Source organism: Puma concolor, chromosome C2 (assembly GCF_028749965.1).
Source record: "Puma concolor isolate L17-30 chromosome C2, mPumCon1.1.hap2, whole genome shotgun sequence".
Taxonomy (NCBI): domain Eukaryota; kingdom Metazoa; phylum Chordata; class Mammalia; order Carnivora; family Felidae; genus Puma; species Puma concolor.
Window position 1 is genome coordinate 84,339,810 of NC_141675.1, and position 24,596 is coordinate 84,364,405.

The 24,596-nt window shown below is 40.4% G+C and overlaps 1 protein-coding gene across 3 annotated transcripts; it reads left to right on the top strand.

Annotated features, from left to right (window-relative positions):
* Positions 1 to 105: 105 nt before the first annotated feature.
* Positions 106 to 24,240, top strand: LOC147577365 (phospholipase A and acyltransferase 1). Of its 3 annotated transcripts, XM_086675014.1 has the most exons (6): positions 111 to 267; positions 1,082 to 1,200; positions 1,654 to 1,933; positions 9,044 to 9,182; positions 15,177 to 15,445; positions 23,992 to 24,240. In XM_086675014.1, exons 3-6 carry the CDS (start codon positions 1,883 to 1,885, stop codon positions 24,091 to 24,093), a joined length of 561 nt encoding a protein of 186 aa, XP_086531140.1. In that variant the 5' UTR covers positions 111 to 267; positions 1,082 to 1,200; positions 1,654 to 1,882; the 3' UTR covers positions 24,094 to 24,240. The 3 variants fall into 3 exon arrangements, with proteins under 3 accessions (XP_086531141.1, XP_086531140.1, XP_086531142.1); XM_086675016.1 differs by lacking the exon at positions 1,654 to 1,933; XM_086675015.1 differs by lacking the exons at positions 1,082 to 1,200; positions 1,654 to 1,933 and having other exon boundaries at positions 106 to 267.
* Positions 24,241 to 24,596: the final 356 nt, after the last annotated feature.

Consider the following 24,596-nt stretch of genomic DNA (forward strand, 5'->3'; position numbering starts at 1 on the left):
GCAGTGAGAAAGGGGATACTCTTCATGCCCAGCTTTATTTTTAACTCAGACGGTTTTATTTCTGGAAGCCTCTGCTGGCCTTCCAGGCCTGAAAGAGTCAGTTAGGCCCTGCTCTGTCACGTGCACCTAAGTCACGCTGAATAAGGGACTTGCAGAACTAGACCTTTGGTAGGGGAAGGGCAGAAGAGGTGAGGGGGAATGAATGGGCTGCCTGAGAGAGAGAGAGACTTCTGTCTTTAAGGAAGGCCCCACCCCATCAGGATCCAGGTAAATTTGCCCCTGGGAGAAACTAATACCTGGCTGTAGCGGGAGGGCACACTCTTCTTTCCTTTCTCCTTTCTCTCCCCTTCCCACTCCGAAGTTGATCCTAGGCTAGAGGGTGGTAACGGAGGGGTCCAAAGGGAACGGGGTCCATGTGTGTCCTCACAGGCTTTGGGCTCTGGATCAGGTTCACAAGCGCTCACCGTGTGGGTAGGTGTGTGTGTGTGTGTGTGTGTGTGTGTGTGTGTGTGTGTGGTGGGAAGCCGGGAGGGAGGGTTTCTAAGGCCTCTCCCTTTCCCCACCTTTGCTGAGTTAAAGACCCAGCTGCTTTCTTGGGGCGCAGGGACTATGGGTCCTTTCCTGGGTAAAGGAATTTGTGCCGCGCTAGAAGGGTGTGTACAGCTAGCGGTGAGTGTGCATTCATGACGAGTGTCTCCACAAGTCAAGTTCGCACCTGCAGCCCCTAGCACAGCGCTTGGGACCATCAAAGTTTGATGTAGGAGTGTCCTAGGGGCTGGGAGCAGAGGGCTGCAGTCATTGGTCGGATTCCATGCTGGGGCTGCGCTTTGACCTCTGTGTGCCTGTGAGCTACCGCGCGCGCGCGCGCGCGCGCGCGCGCGCGTACGTACAGATCAGGTGTTCTGTTGGGCTCCTCCAGGTGAGGGTGGGGACCCAGACGGTAGCGCGGGCGGGTGCGGAAGACTTGAGCGTGCGCAGCAGTGTCCGAGGCGCCAGGACAGCTCCTCGCGGTGGGGTTGGCGTTGGCGCTGGAGGGCTGGCGCTGAGTGGGGGTGAGCTGCTGTGGCCTTGACCTTCCCAGGGAGCAGATGGAGTGGGCCCGTGGCCAGTAGCCGAAGAGGCAGCAGCTGCGAGGCCAGGGAGACCCCAGGACCCCAGCAGCTGCCGCCGGTGGGAAAGACGACCCGGACCTCAAGCAAGGTGTGCTGGGGGTGGTGGGGAGGACCTCTAGGCTTCCAGACAACCTTGTTTGCACCACCTGTCAAATACCCCTCTTTGTTACAAATTGGAGAACTGAGTCCACAGGGAGAGACTCAGTCTCCAAGTCACACAATTATTAAGTGTCCGAATCATGACTAGAAAACTGGTCCTGCCCAAAAAGGCTTTTTAATTTATTTTTTATTTTTTATATGAAATTTATTGTCAAATTGGTTTCCATCCAAAAGGCTTTTTTAAACCCACCGTCCTCACTGGATGAATATGGATTATAATACAAGTAATTAGCATTATAAGATATTAGGTGATATTACTTTGGCTTTCAAGACTATTAATATGATTTATGTGCTGGAAAAACCCAGCCACTCTGTCCTCCCTGGGCTTGGGCTTCTCATTCCTTCATTCATTAGACATTTACTCAGCAGTTATTTGTGCCAGGCGCTCTGCTAGCAACTGAAGGTATAGAGACAAACGAGAACCAGCAGAAGAAATTATTCCCGGGACACCAGTAACTGACGCAGGTGTGGGAAACACAATGGGTGTTAGATAAAACGCACCGCGAAACTCCCAAGGAGATGTCATTTCTGGCCGACTGCAAGAAGATCTTGGAGAGGAGGTGGCATCTGACCTGGATCCCCAAGAGTGGGGCTTTGGGGGGCATTTGGAAATGGGCACTGCACTCCAGGTAGAAGGTGCAGTGTTAGCAACGAAATTCCAAGTAAGTGTGAGGAATAATGAATAGTTTGGTTTTCCTGGGATGCAGTGATGAAAATATGGAGGCAAGGTGGGGAGTCAGTAGTGGGGAGCCTTGGAAGGATTCCAGGCAGTGGCTGAGGATAGTTCATCTGGTTGGGAGGATGGTTCACTTGGCAGTGAGGTGGAACCCTCAGCTGCAGAGTGAGGATGTCTGACCAAAGATCCTCAGAGCTCTGAGGGGCTGTGAAGTAGTCATTCTGAGACTGCAGAGCTTCATGGAGCCATTTCAGTGTAGGAGGACCAAGGATGGAAAAAATGCAGCTGAAAGGGTTCAAATCACATTGGGAGACTGTTGGCCTAGGGATGGTCTGTGGTAGTATTTCAGACTTCCACAGCATTCTTGGGAGTAGTTTGTGAAAAAGTGCTCTTAGTATTCCTGTAACACAGGTGGCCTCATGGACACGAGCAGAAGTTAATCAGCCTGTCCCTATCTGTTCAGGGGGGCAGTTACATCTTTTGGGACCAACAGGGTGCTATGAACAGGGTAGCCTGTTTCTTGTACAAAGATTACAGACTTACCTTCATGCCCCTCTTGATGATAAACTAGATAAACAAATCTGTGCAGATGAACTGTTAAAGTATTTTTTTATCTTAAAGGTGACACACACAGATCATAGTAGAGGACTTCATAAATGTATCTTTAATGGGTTCTGTGTTAACTCATGTTTATGAAGCACAGTATTATCTCGTGCCCAAATGAAATGGGTAGACGTGGTCCCTGCCTATCGACTTACCCAACCAGACAGGTTATAGCCATTTCCCTAATGTCTGAGTCTAGGTACCTTCTAGATGCTTCTAGCCCCACCTTGACACCTCTCCTGCAGGACAAGAGCAGGGATTCCCCAAGGTCCTTTTCCCATTACTCACTAGTTCTGCATATAAATGTTTAAACACTTCCTGTATTGTTACATGAAATGTTTATTCTTTGTGCTTTTGCAACTTCTCTACACAATGGGTTTTTGAGAAGAGGGAAAAATGAAATGTCGTTTAGTAATAATTCCTTTGGTTAGTGAGTGATGTGAATCAGTGGTATAAAGCAGGAACATGCAGTCTAGAATAAGAAGACAGACCTGGGATTGAGCTCTATCTCTGTCACTTACTACCTTTGTGACTTTAGGCCTGATGGTTAACTCATTGGAGTCTCAGTTTCCTTATCTATAAAATGGTGATCATAATAATTAGCTCACAGTTGTTACCTGGTCCAACAGTGTTCAAAAAAGGGCCACAGATGTGTCAGCAATGGAGGCAATGCAGTAAGAATGGGATTAGGAACCTGGTCTTGGAGGTAGGCTTATCTGAGTCCTGGCCCTTTTCCCCTGTGTGACTTTGGGTAAGTTCCTGAGCTGCTGTAAACATCATATGCCTCATCTGTAAAATGGGGGAAATAATTATCTCTACTTCATGGTGTTGATTTGAGGATCGCGCCTTGCACAGTTCCTGGGAAATAGAATGAGAGAACATTAGAGCTTATAAGGGACCTTACAAGGTCTTCTTACTCTAACTATTGTCCCCTCCCACCACCACCATGGAAATGTTATTTTCATCAACCCTTACTGTATTTAAACATTCCCAGTGGCAGCCTGCTATCTGCACAAGGTACTCTATTCCATTGTTGGATCACTTTCAAAGAAGTTTTCCTTATGCACAGCTAAAATCTGCCTCAATATAACTTCCACATATTTATCCTCTTCTATGTTCTATATTAAAAAAAGCATTGGTCTGTTTTTTTAACTAATGTGTATGTTTTTAGGCAATTGTAGATTTACATGCAATTGTAAGAAATACGACAGAGAGCCCTTGTATCTTTAGCCAGTTTCCCCCAATAGTAACAGCGTGCAAAACTATAGTATAATATCACAGACAGGTTATTGAAATTGGCATGATCCGGATGAAAATATTTCCATCATCTCTAGAATCTCTCAGGTTGTCCTTTTATAGCCACACCTACTTCCGTCTCACCACTTTTTTTAACCCTTAGCAACAACTATTTGTTCTCTATTTCTATAATTTTGTCATCTCGAGAATGTTCTATAAAAAGAATCATAGAGTATGAAACATTTTGGCATTGGCGTTTTTCACTCAGCCTATTTATCTGGGATTCCTTCAGGTTGCTGAATGTATCAATAGTTTGTTGCTTTTTACTCTCTAGTAGTATTCCACAGTATGGCTATACCACAATTTATTTACACATTGAAGGTCACCTGGGCTATTTCCAGTTTTTGACTATTGTGAATAAGCTGCTCTAAATTCTCACGTACAGGTTTTTGTGTAAATATAAGTCTTTATTGTCTTCAGTCTCTGGGGTACGTGTCCGGGAGTACAATCGCTGTATTGTATGGTAGTTAACAAGTTTTTAAAGAAATCGCTGCATTGCTTCAAGAGTGGCTATACCATTTTATATTCTCACCAGCAAATGGGTGATACACTTAGTGTGCATCCTTGCCAGCATTTTCTGTTGTCACTATTTTTTATTTTAGCGCTTGTGATAAGTGTGGAGTGCTATCCCATTGTGGTTTTAATCTGCACTTCCCAAGTGGTTAATGGTGTTTAACATGGCTTACTTGACATCTGTGTCATTTCTTTGGTGAAACGTCTTTGTGTCTTTTGAACATGCTCTGATTGTATTCTTTGCTCTTTTACTCTTGAGTTTTGAGAGTTCTTTACGTGTTCTCAATACTAGTCCTTTCTCAGATATGTGTTTTGCAAATCTTTTCTCCCATTTTATAGCTTGTCTTTTTGAGCTTTTAACAGGATATTTTGCAGTGCAAAAGTTTTAAACTTTGAGGATGTCAATTTGTCAGTTTTTTTTTTTTTTTTCTTTTAAGGGTAGTACTTTTTGTATCAAGACTAAGCACTCTTTGTCTCCTCTAGATCCTGGGGAGTTTTTCCTATGTGCTCCCCCAACCTCTGTGTTTTATAGAGTTACATTTAATTCCATGATCTGTTTTGAAATATTTTTTGTATAAGATGTGAGACTTATGTGGAGGTTTTAGTTTAGTTTCTTTTTTTTTTTTTGCAATGAATATTCAATTGCTCTGGCAATTATTATTTTTTAATTTTTTAAAATGTTTTATTTATTTTTGAGACAGAGAGAGACAGAGCATGAGCAGGGGAGGGGCAGAGAGAGAGCAAGACACAGAATCCTAAGCAGCTCCAGGCTCTGAGCTGTCAGCACAGAGCCCGACGTGGGCTCACAAACCGTGAGATCATGACCTGAGCCGAAGTCGGACACTCAACTGACTGAGCCACCCAGGAACCCCTGCTCTGGCAACTATTGAAAATCTTTTGTAAAATAGTATATGACCTTTGACAAGTCAAATTACCTGCCTGTTTCTATTTCTTCTGTCTTGAAAATGAGGGGCTTCTGCTAGAACTAGATGGGTGTTATTCAAGCTTCATTCCTAGAATTTCTGGGGCCCCAGAAAACCTCAGAAGCAGCCGCAGTGAGGAGCAGATGGGGCTCTCATGCTCTTTCCTGACTTCGTCAAGGGCAGAGCTACTTTTATGTTTTATATTTTTGTGGGCCCATCTGATATTTGGTTTAATTCAGGGCTCTGATGCTAAAAACAAATTTGGAGAGCAGTGGATTAGGTAATGTCTAAAGTAGTTTTCTGCAGTAAATTGCTGCGATTCTAAGCACTTGGTGTGGGCACTCACTTTCCCCGTACATCTTAGCCTCCAGTCTCTTCCCTTAGTTTCTTGAGTGGTAACTCACAAGAAATATTTTCCTTGTTATCTTGTCATCCTTCATTATAAATAGGATAGGCTTCAGGAAATCAATTAGCTTACATTTCATAAATCGGTTTGCAAACCATATGCCAGAATGGAAAATGTGTTAAATATATTAAAAGTGGGCAGTGGAATTACCCATTCCACAACATTATTGTGGCTGAAAGGCTAAGGAACCAAAATCAGACAAAAGCCATGAACCACTGTGGCAACATGTACAAAGAGCCACTGCTGTTTTACCGTCCACCTGTCTAGCTCTGGCCAGTTCACAAAGCACTTGTGACAGCTTTTAGCCCGTCCATTTGAGGTTACTTGCCACAACCTTTTGAGATAAACTGATATTCTTATACATGCCTGCAAGGTGGAGAAACTGATGCAAAATATGTCAGTCAGAGAAAGACAAATAGCGTATGATTTCACTCGTATGTGGAATTGAAGAAAGAAAACAAATGGTCATGGGGGGAGAAAGAGAGAGACAAACCAAGAAACAGACTCAACTATAGAGAAAAAGCTGACTGTTACCACAGGGGGATGAGTGAACTAGGTGATGGGGATTAAGGAGACACTTGTCATGATGAGCAACGGGTGAGGTATGGAAGTGCTGAATCACTAAACTGTGCACCTGAAACTAATACTACGTTGGATGTTAACTAACTGGAATTTAATTTTTTTTAATGTTTATTTCCGAGACAAAGAGAGACAGAGCATGAGTGGGGGAGGGGCAGAGGGAGAGGGAGACAGAATCCGAAGCAGGCTCCAGGCTCTGAGCTGTCAGCCCGACGCGGGGCTCAAACTCACAGACCGTGAGATCATGACCTGAGCCGAAGTCGGATGCCCAACCGACTGAGCCACGCAGGCGCCCCTAACTAACTGGAATTAAAAAAAAAAAAAAAAAAAAACAGGAAACTGTGACACAGACATTTTGCCCAACTATTGCTATTTTTTTATAGCAAACAGACGACCTGAGACAAGAGCTCACATCTTTAACACCCGTTTCCATTATTCCCCCTCTGTATTTATAATATAAATGGTCCCTGACTCAGCGATGGTTTGGTTTATGATTTTTTTTTTACTTAAAATGGTGCAAAACTAATATGCATTCAGTAGAAACCATACTTTGAATTTTGACTTTGGATCTTTTCCCGGGCTAGTGATACATCCAATCCTGTCTCCGGCTGCTAGGGCAGCGGTGCTGAGCTGTAGCAACTACAACTGATATGCTTAGAACCATTTTGTACCCTTATAGCCATACAACCACATTTTTCATTTTCAGTACAGTTCTCCATACATTACATGAGATGTTCAATACTTTATTATAAAACAGGCTTTGTGATGATTTTGCCAACTGTAGGCTAACATAAGTGCTCTGAGCATGTATAAGGTAGGTTAAGCTAAGCTAAGATGTTTGGTAGGTTAGGTGAATTAAATGCATTTTGACCTATGATATTTTCAACTAACGATGGGTTTATTGTGATGTAACCCCAACATAAGTGATGGGTATGAAGCTTTCAATGGGTATTTTCCAAAAGTTGGCATTAGCTACGATATACTTTTTTCTATACAATGGAACGATAACCTAAGTAGTGGTAGGTTTTAAAGAAGTTAAATAGGGTTAATTGCAATAGTGCATTTGAAAAAAAAAAGTTATACTACAAAGTGCTCTCTGTTCAAAGGGTGATTATTATTGTAAGCTTGGCTAGCTCGCTGAATTCTAGTAAGCAGCTATGTGTGCTTGCTGAATCCCATTCATGGGAAATGTGTTTGTTTATTTCATAGTATATTATCTATTTTTCCTTTTGGTGCCCATGTGGCCAAATTCTGAACCCCATAGTAATAAGACTCAAACATATTTGAGAGAGTGGTTAGACTTAATGGTTCCTATAAAGTTGTTTTAATAGTTATTTTTCAACAGATGGACAGCGTACATTTGGCCAGATTCCTGTGACAGTGTGGTGATTGAAGTTTTCAACAGATGGCATACAAATACTTGGGAAAACACCCTTCCAATATTAAGTGTTGTAAAAAAAGACTTTTAGGGTGCCAGCAAAATGATAGTCTGTATTCCCAAGTCCTTAGCCTGTGCTATTATGAATATAATTTAGATGGTTTGGAAATTTCCCTTTCTGGCACTTGGATTTATTTTGTAATTGAGCGTACATATCTACATTAGAGTGAGAGATGATGAGAAACTCTGCTGTCAATTAGAGATTCAACATGGTTATAGCATTAAATCTCCTTTTGAGTATTGATGAATGTCTGTAACTTCTGCCTGCTGAGTCATTCTACTCCCGTGCCATACATATGTAGAAAATGTAACCTTTCATAAAAATCGACCATCAGAGACTTGTATGTTCTTTCTGAAAAATAGTGACTTAAAGGAAAAAAAAACTCACCAAGCTTAGAATTTTCAGACATATTCATCAACATGACGAACTCCCCAACCTTCCAAGTTGTCTCACTTCTACGGTGGCCACCTTAACACTGTTTCTGGAATCAGTAAGTCAGGAATCAGGCAGTAAATGGGGCAGTAGGGGAGGGGTGGAAATCTGTGTGGATATTTGTGGTTGTCACATGACAAAGAGCATTTACTGATATTTAGTGGGTAGAGACTGAAGTACCTAGATTGCACAGCAGTTTGGCACAAGGAATAAATGTCCCGTGTATTACAGTATGACTGAATATGTGACTGGCCACTCCTCTGAGTCTGGAACTTCTTTCTGCTTAAGTTAAATGAGAGAGTAAGTTTTGCAATACAAGGTATTTTTTCCACGTAATATCAGTGTCAGTCCTCCTATACCCTGTTCTTTGATTTTACTTATTTGAGAGGCTGAAAGGCTTCTCATCTTCTGCCACTGACTGTTGACTCTTTCATGCTAAGTAAGTGCACGTAGTCATGGACCGACTATTTACATAAGTAAAATACGTACTATTGTAAATTTACTTCCCCTTTCTGTTCCAATAGGGCACCATATTACTATTTTTGAAATTTTGTGTATGGGTAAATCATATTATCTATGAATATCTGGATTTAAAGAGAGAACTATAAGATGCTGATTATCGTAAAGGAGCCCTGGGGTTGATCAGGATGAGAAGCATTGCTATAGAAAATTAAACAATTAGCAGAAAAATTCTTTCCCACTTGTTTTTTCACTTTTGCACACATAATTCAGTGTTGGAATCATACAAAGAATGATCATACAAAGGACAGTGGTGTGAGTTTAAGTCTTTAATAAGGAATGCAATCCCAATAAATTCTGTATCCTTATACTTCTGTGGAGGTCTTAAACTGATTTTCTTTTGGCAAGTCATGTCAGCTAGATTGTCTTTGTGTCTGTCATTGCAGATGGCGTTTAATGATTGCTTTAGTTTGAGCTATCCTGGTAACCCCCAGCCGGGGGACTTGATTGAAGTGTTTCGTTCTGGCTATCAGCACTGGGCACTGTACCTGGGTGATGGTTATGTTATCAACATAGCACCTCTAGGTAAGTTTTGTTTCCCGCAACTCCTGGAGGTTTTGAACTCTCTTGCTATAAGAAGGAATCATGAATGAAATCATAAAAAAAAAAAAAAAAGAAATAAAATGTAGAAAGTAGATAAATCTATCTGAAATAGGTTTAATGAAGGACATAGTAAGACCAAAGTGGCTTTGGCTAAATCACAAAGACCAATTAACATTAAAATGTTAACCAATTAACATTAGAATCCAGTAAAATCTCTGGATTAAAAAAACATAATTAAAAAGGAAATAATCCACTGGGGAGAATACGGCTCACAAACATAAGCGTCAGTGTCTTTACCTATCACACAAATCATTTCAATTTGTTCAACATCTATTTATAGCTTACCCAGTATGTGCCAAAGGCTATTCTAGATGCTGGGGATACATAAACAGCAAAATCCCAACAATCATATGGGTAAAGAACTATGAACAGTATGTAGAAGAAGAAAAGCAGAAGTCAATACCCATCTTTAAAGGGACTGGTCTAGGAATTGTACAACAGAATAACACATTTTATGCCTCAATCACATTAGCAAACATTTAAAAGTGATAACAGTCAGTGTTGATAAGGGTATAATGAAACCAAAGCAAGGATATTGTTGAAAGAAATGAAAGTTGATAACATCATTCATGAAAACAATTTAATATGGCACAAAAACAGACACATAGACCAATGGAACAGAATAGAAACCCCAGAACTAGACCCGCAAATGTATGGCCAACTAATCTTTGACAAAGCAGGAAAGAATATCCAATGGAAGAAAGACAGTCTCTTTAACAAATGGTGCTGGGAGAAGTGGACAGCAACATGCAGAAGATAGAAACTGGACCACTTTCTCACACCATTCACAAAAATAAACTCAAAATGGATAAAGGACCTGAATGTGAGACAGGAAACCATCAAAACCCTAGAGGAGAAAGCAGGAAAAGACCTCTCTGACCTCAGTCGTAGACCTCAGTAATTTCTTACTTGACACATCCCTAAAGGCAAGGGAATTAAAAGCAAAAATGAACTACTGGGACCTTATGAAGATAAAAAGCTTCTGCACAGCAAAGGAAACAACCAACAAAACTAAAAGGCAACCAACGGAATGGGAAAAGATATTTGCAAATGACATATCGGACAAAGGGCTAGTATCCAAAATCTATAAAGAGCTCACCAAACTCCACACCCGAAAAACAAATAACCCAGTGAAGAAATGGGCAGAAAACATGAATAGATACTTCTCTAAAGAAAACATCCGGGTGGCCAACAGGCACATGAAAAGATGCTCAACGTCGCTCCTCATCAGGGAAATACAAATCAAAACCACACTCCGATATCACCTCACGCCAGTCAGAGTGGCCAAAATGAACAAATCAGAAGACTATAGATGCTGGAGAGGATGTGGAGAAATGGGAACCCTCTTGCACTGTTGGTGGGAATGCAAACTGGTGCAGCCGCTCTGGAAAGCAGTGTGGAGGTTCCTCAAAAAAAATTAAAAATAGACGTACCCTATGACCCAGCAGTAGCACTGCTAGGAATTTACCCAAGGGATACAGGAGTACTGATGCATAGGGGCACTTGTACCCCAATGTTTCTAGCAGCACTCTCAACAATAGCCAAATTATGGAAAGAGCCTAAATGTCCATCAACTGATGAATGGATAAAGAAATTGTGGTTTATATACACAATGGAGTACTATGTGGCAATGAGAAAGAATGAAATATGGCCCTTTGTAGCAACATGGATGGAACTGGAGAGCGTGATGCTAAGTGAAATAAGCCATACAGAGAAAGACAGGTACCATATGGTTTCACTCTTCTGTGGATCCTGAGAAACTTAACAGAAACCCATGGGGGAGGGGAAGGAAAAAAAAAAAAGAGGTTAGAGTGGAAGAGAGCCAAAGCATGAGACTCTAAAAAACTGAGAACAGGGGCGCCTGGGTGGCGCAGTCGGTTAAGCGTCCGACTTCAGCCAGGTCACGATCTCGCGGTCCGTGAGTTCCAGCCCCGCGTCAGGCTCTGGGCTGATGGCTCGGAGCCTGGAGCCTGTTTCCGATTCTGTGTCTCCCTCTCTCTCTGCCCCTCCCCCGTTCATGCTCTGTCTCTCTCTGTCCCAAAAATAAATAAACGTTGAAAAAAAAAAAAAAATTTAAAAAAAAAAAAAAAAAAACTGAGAACAAACTGAGGGTTGATGGGTGGTGGGAGGGGGAGGAGGGTGGGTGATGGGTATCGAGGAGGGCACCTTCGATGAGCACTGGGTGTTGTATGGAAGTGCTTCGATGAGCACTTGGGATGAGCACTGGGTGTTGTATGGAAACAATTTGGCAATAGACTTCATATATTGAAAAAAAAAGAAAACAATTTAATAGTGTGTATGAAGAGTCTTAAAAGAGTTCCTATGCTCTGACCCTGTAATTTTACTTCTCTGAGTCTATTCTTCAGAAATATTTATAAAGATGTAGAATAACATTCAGCATAAAGGTATTCACTTCTCTCTCATAACAGTTTAAAAAACAGGCAATGGCAGAAAAACAAATGATGGTGAGGATGTGGAGAAAAGAGAATCTTCCTGCACTGTCAGTGGGAATTTAAATTGGTGTAGCCATTGTGGAAAACAGTATGGTATTTCCACAGAAAATTAAAATTTCCTCAAAAAAATACCAATGATCCAATAATTCCACTATTGGATATTTACCCAAAGAAAGTGAAAACACTAATTCGAAAAGATGTATGTACCCCTATGTTTTTTTTTTTTTTTAATTTTTTTTTTCAACGTTTATTTATTTTTGGGACAGAGAGAGACAGAGCATGAACGGGGGAGGGGCAGAGAGAGAGGGAGACACAGAATCGGAAACAGGCTCCAGGCTCTGAGCCATCAGCCCAGAGCCTGACGCGGGGCTCGAACTCACGGACCGCAAGATCGTGACCTGGCTGAAGTCGGACGCTTAACCGACTGCGCCACCCAGGCGCCCCTATGTACCCCTATGTTTATTGCAGCATTATTTACAAGGGCCAAGATAAGGAAGCAACCTAGGTGTCCACTGAGAGATGAATGGGTAAAGAAGACGTAATATATATACTCGCGCACACACACACACACATGCACACACACACAAATATATATATACATAATAAGTTATGTATATGTATATACACATACATATATACATAATATGTAATATATATATAATGGAATGGTAGCCATAGAAAAGAATGAGATCTTTGCATTTGCCTTAACATAGATGGATCTAGATATCTAGATGGTATTATGCTGTGTGAAATAAGATCAAGACAAATACCATGTGATTTCACTTCTATGTGGAATCTAAAAAAAAAAAAAAAAAACAAAAAACACCAAAACCCACAAAATCACAAATGAACAAACAAACCAGAAACAGACTCACAAATACAGAGAGCAAATGGGTGGTTGCCAGAGGGGAGGGTTAGGGGGATAGGTGAAATATGTGAAGGGGATGAAGAGGTTAAAAAAAAAAAAAAGAAGCCAACAATGGCTTAGATTCAATAGTGGACTAGTTAAGTGAATTATGACTTTGTCACAGAATATCGACAGAATTCTTTAGTTGCAAGTAACAGAAACAAACAAAAGTTAGCATAAGCAAAAAGGCAAATTCATTGCTTCACTGAGGAAAACTACAAAAAGGATAAAGATGGTTGGTGCTGGCTTCAAGGATGCCTGGATGTAGGGGTATAAGCATGAGTATCAAGACTCACATCTGCATTTCCTTTCCAAGTATTGTCTTAATTCTCCCAGACTATGCCTCTCTAGGAGACTGAACTGATAGTCATCAACATCCTTAGGCTCTCATTCTTATAGTCTTGTGATCTAATAAGAGAGGGTCAATCCCTGCCTGTTGCAGTTAGAAATAGCATGGAGAACAATCTGATTTGGGCGAGTATGGATCCCATGCCCATCACTGCACCATCGTTGTGCCCTGGAGAAGGAGATACTGTGATTAGCCCACACACAATCATTTCCAGAAAGAAAGAGGCAGAGGTGGGATGGGGTGCTAGATAAGCCAAAACAATAGCTATTTAACGGCCATTAAAAATCATGTTTCTGGACATGCTTAATTGCTGGAGAAATAATCTTGCATGATATTTACTTGAAAAAAATCTAGATTAAAAATGCAGTGTGTCATACCTACTTTGCAAAAAAATAATATATACCCATGTGAATGCACACATAGGCATGCTTCAATATACGTGTGTTAATAAAAGACATAATAAAAGGATATGATAATATTATAAAAATAATAACATGATTATGGTTGGGCAGATAATGGGTGATTTAAATTTACACATTTATGTTGTTTTTTTATATATTTCCTAAATATTTAGAAATAAGCACAAATTAATTCATTTTTTAAGAAAAAAAATGTATGCAAATAAGTAGCCTGGAGATTTTTTTTTTCTTCAAGTTACATTTAGAAAGAAGTTTTAATAACCTTGGTCTTACTATCTTGGAGATGTCTGAGAATTTTTAATGTAGTGACTTTTGCAACATCTTGAGATATTTGCCTCTTGTTCTAGAATATTGGAAATGGAAATGGCAAATAAAGTGACATTTACGATACACACCCATTAGTTTCTGCAGAGTCTAGTGATTAACAGTAAGCAATGCTGCAATATCTCTGCAGTTTTCACGTCTGGAAAACAATAAGAGATTTTTCTGCTCTTCCCTTATTTTCATGTGTTAAGCTCCATTTTAACATGGTTCTAGTACTGAGCTCTGATCCTGTAGACTGAAACGCAGTTTTCTGGTTCTATTGTTAACTACTCAGGCGGTATTTTGCAAGCCAGTTTACCTCTCTAAGCTTCAGTGTCCTCCTCTCTAAATTGATAGCATCAGACTAGTGTAAATAAAACTTTAGTAATTCTAACTAGGAGACCTCTGCTCTAAGGACTTGTACAAGAACTTCCAATGTGTAAGATATTAACTGGAAATGCTGCTTGAAGGAAAAGGAACTTGGAAGGTAGGAAAAAAAGGGAGTGGAAAAGAAAGTTAGCTTTTAGTTATTACAAAAAGGAAGACTCTCTACACACCGGTTACATGGAGACTCTCTCTCTCATGATTGACTTGAACACATAGCCAAGCATAGCAGTCTTGGGCAGATGGAGAGGGACCAGGGCCAGGTGTTAGAGCTGAACACTGAGCAATCATCTGTCCAACCTCAGATACTGGCAGTAGCAGACCAGGAGACAAAGGCATCTAGCAGTCTAGGCAACTGTTTGCCAACTGAGGCAGTTAAAAGGGAGTTGCAGGGGTGGGACATGTAACAGGTGGGTGTGGCATTGCATGGGGCTGCATCTGGTGGACAGGGCCTACTAGGTTAGATTCAGTTTCAGGACTTAGTTTCTTGGTCTAAAGGGACTGGCAAGATAAAAGCAGGGCCCCAGCTTGACCCCAGCTGACCCCTTGGAGGGGTTTCAAATTGGAACCAAATTGAAGCCAAGTTGAAAGAACAAGTGTAAAAAGCAGAGAAAGGGGTAAGGAGCACACTTAGACAACTAGGACGAGCTTATCAATCACAATGCACACAGCTGAAGCCCAAAGAGAGTAGTTGGGAAGGGTTCAGATGCTGAAAAAAAGCATATTTCATAGGGGAAAAAAAAGGAGACAATGGTTTTATCTGTACTATGTTAGGAACACATACCAAGATCTCTAATAATAATGCCAATTGATAGAGAACTTGTTCCCCAAGAATGGGTAGTTTTCTCACTCAATTTTCTCTACGGGCAGATACAGGTTTCTCTCCTATTTTCCCTCATATAGTATGAAGTGTTATTGATAAACTACCAAGTGAGTTATTAAGCCTGGTATGATTAAGTAGCTTCTGGTTTGGTGCTAAGTTGGGAACCGAGCTGGGTTCAGTGACTCCATCACTTCCAAACATGTGGCATTGCCATACTCTGGCATTGGGGTTCTCTGAGCTGGGTCACCACATCTTGCTAACCAGAATTCTCCTTATAGAGGATGGCATTCCTGCAGCATTTACAAGCGCCAAGTCTATATTTAGCAGGAAGGCTTTGGTGAAGATGCAGCCCCTGAAGGATGTCGTGGGAAACGACACATACAGAATAAACAATAAATATGATGAAACTTATCCTCCTCTCCCCATGGAGGAAGTCATGCAGCGGTCAGAGATTGTTATTGGACAGGAGGTGGATTATGACATACTTGTCAACAACTGTGAGCATTTTGTGACTTTGCTTCGCTATGGAGAAGGAGTTTCAGAGCAGGTGAGTTTTCTTTAGAAGACATAGAAGTTTCTTACCTTGGGAAAATAAGCACTACTGACTATAAGATTCTCAGGCCTAAAACAAAATGAAAAGACTGGAGAAAAGGTGAGAATCCTGAAGGCTAAGGACAGGAATTGAGGTGTCCAAGATCATGTAGCAGTTATGACCACGTTAATGCGTGAACGTGGACATTTTGAATTTGGGGCTGGAAGGAGCTTGAAGCCGAATCAAGACCATAGCTTTTCTGTCAGTCCTGTTGCATTCTGTCCTTCAGGGTTCCTTCCTTCCGTTTTTCTGCCATACAGCAGCCTCACATGCTGAAAGGGACATTCTGAAAAGAATGTTGAAATATTTAAATGGGAGTTCATTTGCCAGAAATAGAGATGGTAACTCTGAGATTCTTCTCCATTACCTGACTGAGAGAGGCCAGCTAATGACAGACATGTTTCGGTGGCTTTGAAAATTGTTTCTGTCTCCTTGCAATGCTAGTTTCAGAGGAATCTTGTGCTTTTAAGCAGATCCTTTGATTGGTTGAGATTTTGGATGATTTCTTAAAATGGATCAATTACTTTATTTTTAAAGTAGCATGCAATGTTGCCATCTCTCACACTATTTTGTAGCGTGGCAGATTCCTAACTAAAAGCATGCTTGGTTCATTTGCCTTCTTTCTACCTATTGTGGCACCAATCCAGTTCCAACATTGATGTTCTAACCTAAAGATTTATTAAAGGGATATTGAAGAATGAATAAAGGCTCCCAGTATCCTGAAATGGTTGAATCAGTTACAGAAACATCTGTTCTAAGGAATTAGTTTCCAATTCCCCTCACGGAAGCTTGGGAAGATGGGACAGGGAACATAATGAAAGGATACATTTGTTTTCATTAGGAAATAATTTAATTGGAAATGCATTTTTATTAGGAAATATATTAACATAATGAATGTGCTATTCACATGTAACAATAAATCGCTTCTGAGCCAGAGCACAGAAGATATCCACACAAATTCCTGTTCACCTTCGCATTAAAAACTAAGGCTGTAACTAGGAAGTGGAGTCCATTCCTCTCCTTTGTAAATGATAAAGTTGTCCACTGTGTTCAAGAAGCAATTTTTTTTTTAATGTGGCTAAAAAAAAAAATGGGATCAGAACCATCTTCTTGCTTTGGCTCTAATTTACCATCCCTCATCTTTTCCCCTTTCATACCCAGAATCAAGACCCATGAAAAATTAATCATTCCTCAACAACTAGAACTGTTCTCTAGCTGGTTCTGTTGCAGGAAGTACAGTGACAGCCCTAAGAACTCACCTAAGCTTTGAAATTGTGCTTACCTGAGCTACAACCGCATCTTCCCCAGTTATTAGGTTGGTGGCTTGGAGAACATTGTTTATCAGTTTCCCAACCTATAAACTGAGGCTCTGTGGGGGATTACACTAGATATTTGAAGTCTCTTAGTGCACTGTATTACATATCATCCATCTCAATAAACAATGTGTCTTAGATGAATGTTATTTTTAATTATAGTAATTAAGAATTTTATAGCTCTGTATTGGTACTCCTCGATAAAATTTATGTTGATCTGATAGAAACTGTAGCACATTATTATTATTTTCATTATTATCAACAATTCATAATATTACTACCAACAATAGCTAGTGTTGGATTAGTTTTGGGGTCTCCTCAGGGATTAAGGGCCTTTTTTTGAAAGTGTCAACAAATTTATTTATTTATGTATTTATTTACTTATTTATTTATTTAAATCTAATTTATTGTCAAGTTAGCTAACATCAGCATATATAGTGTCCTCTTGACTTTGGGAGTAGATTCCCTTGATTCATTGCTTACATACAATGCCCAGTGCTCATCCCAACAAGTGCCCTTCTCAATGCCCATCGCCCATTTTCCCCTCTCCCCCACACCCGCCGCAAATCAACCCTCAGTTTGTTCTCTGTATTTAAGAGTCTTTTATGGTTTGCCTCCCTCTTTGTTAAAAGCTATTTTTCCCCCTTTGCTTCCCCCATGGTCTTCTCTTAAGTTACTCAAATTCCACATATGAGTGAAAGCATATGGTATCAGTCTTTCTCTGAATGACTTATTTCACTTAGCATAATACCCTCCAGTTCCATTCACATTGTTGCAAATGGCAAGAGGTTGTTGCCTGTTTTCTCCTCTAGGGTTTTGATGGTTTCCTGTCTCACATTTAGGTCTTTAATCCATTTCGACTTTATTTTTGTGTATGGTGTAAGAAAGTGGCCCAGTTTCATTCTTCTACATGTTACTGTCCTGTTCTCCCAGCACCATTTGCTGAAGGGACTGTTTTCCATTGGATACCCTTTTCTTGTTTTCTCAAAGATTCGTTGGCTGTACATTTGTGGGTCCCATTCTGGGTTCTCTATTCTATTCCATTGGTCTATGTGTCTGTTTTTGTGCCAATACCATACTGTCTTGATGATTACAGCTTTGTAGTAGAAGCTAAAGTCTGGGATTGTGATGCCTCTGGCTTTGGTTTTCTTTTTCAACATTAGCTTGGCTATTCAGGGTCTTTTGTGGTTCCATACAAATTTTAGGATTGTTTCTTCTAGCTCTGAGAAGAATGCTGGTGCAATTTTGGTATTTCACTGAATGTGTAGATTGCTTTGGGTATTATTGACATCTTAACAATATTTGCTCTTCCAATCCATGAGCATGGGAATGTTTTTCCATTTCTTTGTGTCTTCTTCAATTTCTTTCTTAAGTGTTCTATATAGTTTTAAGCATACAGATCTTTTACATCCTTGCTTAGGTTTATTCCTAGGTATTTTATGGTTCTTGGTGCTATTGTAAATGGGATCAATTTATTGATTTCTCTTTCTAGTGTTTCATTATTGGCGTATAGAAATGCAACTGATCTCTGTACATTGATTTTATATCCTGCGACTTTGCTGAGTTCATATATCAGTTCTAGAAGCTTTTTGGTGGAGTCTTTTGGGTTTTCCATGTACAGTATCATGTCATCTGCAAAAAGCGGAAGTTTGACTTGTTCGTTGCCAATTCGGATGCCTTTTATTTCATTTTGTTGTCTGATTCCTGAGGCCAGGACTTTCAACACTATGTTAAACAACAGCGGTGAGAGTAGACATCCCTGTAGTGTTCCTGATCTCCGAGGGAAAGCTCTCAATTTTCCCCCATTGAGGATGATACTAGCTGTGGGCTTTTCATATATGGCTTTATGATGTTAAGCTATGTTCCTTCTATCCCAACTTTCTTGAGGGTTTTTATTAAGAAAGGATGCTGTATTTTGTCAAATGCTTTTTCTGCAACTATTGACAGGATCATATGGCCCTTATCCTTTCTTCTTTTAATGTGATGGATCACACTGATTGATTTGTAAATATTGAACCAGCCCTGCAGCCCAGGAATGAATCCCACTTGGTCATGGGGAATAATTCTTTTAATATACTGTTGAATTCGATTTGCCAGTATCTTGTTGAGAATTTTTGCATCCATGTTCATCAGGGATATTGGTTTGTAATTCTCCCTTTTAGTGAAGTCTCTGTCTGCTTTGGGAATCAAGGTAATGCTGGCTTCATAGAATGAGTCCGGAAGTTTTCTTTCCATTTCTATTTTTTGGAACAGCTTGAGAAGAATAGGTATTAACTCTGCTTTAAATGTCTGGTCGAATTTCTCTGGGAAGCCATCTGGCCTAGGACTCTCTTATTTGTTGGGAGATTTTTGATAAGTGATTCAGTTTCCTCACTGGTTATGGGTCTGTTCAAATATTTCATTTCTTCCCACTTGAGTTTTGGTAGTGTGTGGGTGTCCAGGAATTTGTCCATTTCTTCCAGGTTGTCCAGTTTGTTGGCATATATTTTTTTGTAGTATTCTCTAATAATTGTATTTCTGTGGTATTGGTTGTGATCTCTTCTCTTTCATTCATGATTTTATCTATTTAGGTCCTCTCTCTTTTCTTTTTGAAAAGTCTGGCTAGGGGTTTATCAATTGTGTTTATTCTTTCAGAAAACCAGTTCTTTGACGCGTTGATCTGTTCCACTGTTTTTTTTAGATTTTATATTGTTTATTTCTGCTCCCATCTGTACTATTTCTCTTCTTCTGCTGGATTTGGGGTTTCTTTGCTGCTCTGCTTCTAGTTCCTTTAGGTGTGAGGTTAGGTTGGAGATATTTCTTGTTTCTTGAGATAGGCCTGGATCGCAATGTATTTTCTTCTCAGGACTGCCTTTGCTGCAAGGGATTAGGGGTCTTGAACATAGAGCAATTTTCTTGGGGAATGGCTATGTATTTCTCTGAAATTAAAAAACCTCAACTGCATTTAAAAAGATTAGAAAGGTGGAAGGATCATGGTCCATCTTTTTCTCCTTCGTGCTTTTTTGTGTTAAAAAAGTTAATAGGCTTCATTTTTTTTAGAGTAATCTACAGTTCACAGCAAATGTGATCTGGAATTTTAGAGAGTTCCCACATACGCCCTCCCCATCACCCATATACACGGCCTCCCCCACCATCACCGTTCCATATCAGCGTAGTATATTTGTTACAAACGATGAACCGACACTGACATATTATCCACCAAAGTCCATAGTGAAGGAAACTAGAATATCACCTCAAAATATGTGGCATAAGGATTATTATTTATTATCAAGAGCTGAAGGCACTTGAGAAGAAGCAGGCCCTGATCTCCACATATTTGCCTAAAAGTGGGAGATACATTTTGAAAGGTGTCTCTCTTTCCTTTGCTAGCAAGAAGGACAAAAATAATCATCACAGACAACCAGTAGAGGAATCTAAATAACAACACTTACTGGGGCACCTGGGTGGCTCAGTCGGTTGAGCGTCCGACTTTGGCTCAGGTCATGATCTCGGGGTTTGTGAGTTCGAGCCCCGTGTCGGGCTCTGTGCTGGCAGATCAGAGCTGGGAGCCTGCTTCGGATTCTGTGTCTCTCCATCTCTCGGCCCCTCCCTTGCTCATGTTCTGTGTCTCTCTGTCTCTCCATAATAAATACATGTAAAAAAAATTTTTATATAACAACCCTTACTAACTATACTTTGCCTTTAATTTCCCATGTTTACCTTACCGTTGTCTGCCATCCTTGGCAGCCTGAAACTGCTTTCTTTTGTCCTGCCATTACTCTACAAATGTATTGATCTTTGCTGAAGATGTGCTATGTAAGCCTGAATTCTAAGCCACCTCTTTGAATTACTCTTTCCTGAGTTTCTCCTGTGTATGTTTGAGATGTACATGTTAATAAACCTCTGTTTTTCTCTTGTCAGTTTGCCTTTATTAGTGAGCCTCAGCTGAAAACCTAAGATGCACAAAGGAAAAATTTTGCCTCTCCTAAAATAGTTTACATTAGGGTTTATTCTTAGTGTTTTGCATTCTATAAATAGTAACTGTATAGTGACATATATCCATTAGTACAGTATCATACGGAATAGTTTCCCTACCCTAAAACTTCGTGCTCTTCTTGCCTATTCGTCTTTCCTCCTCTCAAGTCTCTGGCAACTGCTGAGAAGAATGCATACTAAGCAACATGCTTTTAAAATTCCTCCATGTCTTTTCATGATTTGGTAACTCATTTTTCTCTATCACCAAGTAACACTCCATTGTCTGGATGTACATTCAGCAACTAAAAAACATCTTGGTTGATTCCGAGTTTTGGTAATTATGAATAAAACTGCTAGAAACATTTGTGTGCAGGGTTTTGTGTAAATACCAAAGGGCATGATTACGCGATTGTATGGTAAGAATATGTTTATTTTTGTTGGAAACTGTGGAAGGTCTTACAAAGTGGCTTGCCCTTCTGCATTCCCACCAACAATGAATGAGAGTTCCTGTTTTTCCATGTCTTCTTCCACATTTAGTATTGTGAGCATTTTGGGTTTTAGCCATTCTAATAGGTACACAGTGGTGTCTCACTATCTTAATTTGCAATTCCCTAAACGTGTATGAAGTTAAGCGTCTTTTCCTATGCTCCTTTGTCATTTGCATATTTGACGATGTGTCTCTTGAGATCTTTTGCCCATTTTTAAACTGGGTGGCTTGCTTGTTTTCTTTTTGTTGAGTTTTAAGAGCTTTTTACATATTTCGGATAACAGTTCCTTATAAGATTTGCCTGTTGGAAATGTTTTGTTTTTTTCTAGTATGTGGCTTGTCTTTTCTTTTAAAAAAGATTTTAAGTAGACATGTTCCACTGGCATAGTCTTAACAAGGTACTGAAATGTGCCTAGCTTTGTGGAAGATGGCAGCACTCTTGCATAGACCTGAACAAGCTGATCTACAGTATACTCTGACTGTGCTCCAGTGCATAGCACTGTGAACTTAGAGTCTCAGAGGAAAAGGAATTTTGGTAGACCTTGTGGTCATCTGTGACCCAGCTATGCTATGTTAGGATACAGCACTCCAGATTCAACTAATGTTTCCCTGGTCATGTTTAGATCCTCAGAATGAGGCTTTTATTATGGCCCACAGTCAGAAAGCCCTGTAAAGGATACAAGTATGAAGAGTCAGCTTAGGTGACTTTATAATCCTAAATAAGTTGTGAAATAAAAGCTCATGTTCATATAGGTTCTGAGAACATTCTGAGATGTTACAATCTTGCAAGTCAGATCCTGTTACTCAAAACACCAAGGGATTGTCCCAATCACACAGGGTTTTGCCATCTAGAATGTAACTTGAAGTAAGTGTTTGGGATTTGGGAAACCGCGTGCACTATAGGAAATAGTTTCCTTGTAATTGTATCTGGCCTGTGTGCTCTCAGGGGATTTTGGCTTAGGGTCACATTGCTTTCCCCAGGCCTCTTAGATTTGTGGAATTTCTTTCATCTCTTGTATTTCTACTGGCTGAAAGATACCCAGTGAGTTAGGTCTGCGTTTAGCAGATCCCATCACACAAAACGCCAAGGGATTGTCACAGGATTTTGCCACCTAGAATATAATTTTAAATAAGTGTTTGGGATTTGGGAAGCCCACAGGATCTTCCCCAGGGCTGTACCCTACTGCCATTTGACTCCTCTCTCTAAAGATACCAACTGCATCTTCCTATTTGTTCATTGCCCCACCACCACCACCATATTTCCCTGTATCAGATCTTGGGATCTCAGCATCTGCCTGGAATTATATGAGAGTTAGGCTTGATTATCCGATTGACTATCCGATTATTGATTTTGCCTCTCTTTGGAATTTTGTCCTCTGTCTTGTATCTGCCTGTCCCCCTGGCTCCCCATGGGTAGTTCTGGACTGCAGCAAATTCTGACTCTTTCCCCGGGAAATAACTTAGGTGGTGACTAATTAAAAATTATGAGTAAAATAATCAAGCAACCAAATAAAGTTAGGATTGTAAAGTAAAATAGCATTTGTCATTTGTTCGCCAGCTGCCACTCTCCCTGGCAGCTGGGGATGGTGGCACAGCAGGGAGTTTTGGTGCCTGGCCTTGTCCCTGCAGACCGCAGGGTGATATAAATGGAGTAAATGCTCCTGTCATTGGCCAGGCCATTGCAGTCTGGTTCCCACAGGGAAGCTGCAGGTAGGGAGGCAGCACTATGTGGCAGTCACGTGGGGGTGGCAGGCTCTGTGGTGGAGACCTGTGGGTTAGAGAGAAGGCATGCTCAAACGTGATCTGGGTCAGGCTTTCCAGCATTTGGGCTGGTCCCTGGAATCATTTGAGGAAAATGTTTTGCTTTATTTGAAAGCCTGATTCTTCAATCCCAGAGAACAACTGTTGTTTTCAGAATGTCTGATGACTCTGAAGCATCTGAGTATGACCTTTGGGTCATAAAACTGCACGCAAACTCATGCAGATGGAAGGCAGTATTAGCTGAGTGCCATGAAAATCATGAATATTTATTAGATCCCTCATCATGATGATTAATACCCTTAAAGCTACAAACGTCTGAACTCCTTTATGGACAACTGAGCTCGAGAGTAGTTTATTTTAGTTTGTCTACATGAGAAATTAATTTGTGACACAATAGTTAACATCAGTAGTGACCTCTTTTGAAGTTTGTTTATCAAAAGAGAAATTGTAGCTACCAAATAAGAGCGTATAGGTATTTAGTGTAGATTACATCTGTGAATTCTTTCTCTAGTGGACATTCTTGAGTCAGGAACACACACATGATATTCACTCTGGTATAGACCAAACTAGGGTGTATTAAGGAGGTAGGGATTGTTTGGAAGGGAAACACATGGTTCATGGCTCAACCCGTATCTAAACATGTTGGTGGCATGACCTCAGGCAAATCACTTAACTTACCAAGTTTTCCCAAATAGGAGTAACACTACCTCCCAGGTGTACTATGATGATTATTAGGAATTGTGCCATAATGAGTTATAAACTATTGGGGGCCATAAAAATATGAGAAACATACCTACGTGTATTTAACTATCTCTGTCATAATTATAAAAATTATAAATTTATTCATCTTCACACAGAATTTAATTTGGCATGAAGCTTTAAATTTTTCCAGTGTCATCGAAAGGGTCTTCAGTTTGCTTGGATTTAGGACACTGAGGTGCCCTTAGAATAAGCTGTGGTGTTTTTTGTTTCTCATTTCTCTATAGGCCAACCAAGCAATAAGTACCATTGGGTTTGTGACAGCTGCTGCTGGTGTCTTCTCACTCCTGGGCTTGTTTCCAAAAAGACAAAGAGCAAAATACTATTAACAATTTACTGAAGAGATATTGGAACTGAAGGAATTTGTGAGGAGGGAAAAAAAACTGGGAGTACTTATTTTCGATGCATCATTATTGTTCAAAATTCCAGTGATGGATGGCAGTCTCTTTAATAAATTGCTTACTGATGTTATCTCATTATTGAGCCGTGGAAATTTTTCTCCCTACCAGCAGAGATTTGCCGTGGCAGCTTACCAAAGAAGCAGTAGCCTTTTGAGCAAGCCAGCGGAAGATCTTAACACAATCACATCATATTTTATCTGTTACCATAAATATTGGTTTCCTTTCTCCTGAGGGTGGGCTATTTTGTACTTGCCAGAGGAATGAAGAGCCATTTGTATGTGGTTTTAAAAGAAATGTTAAGATTCCCAAATTGTTGAGATTGACATCTAACTGAAGAGAAAAGAAACTGGGAAATTGATGGGCATTGAGGTGGGCACCTGTTGGGATGAGCACTGGGTGTTGTATGGAAACCAATTTGACAACAAATTTCA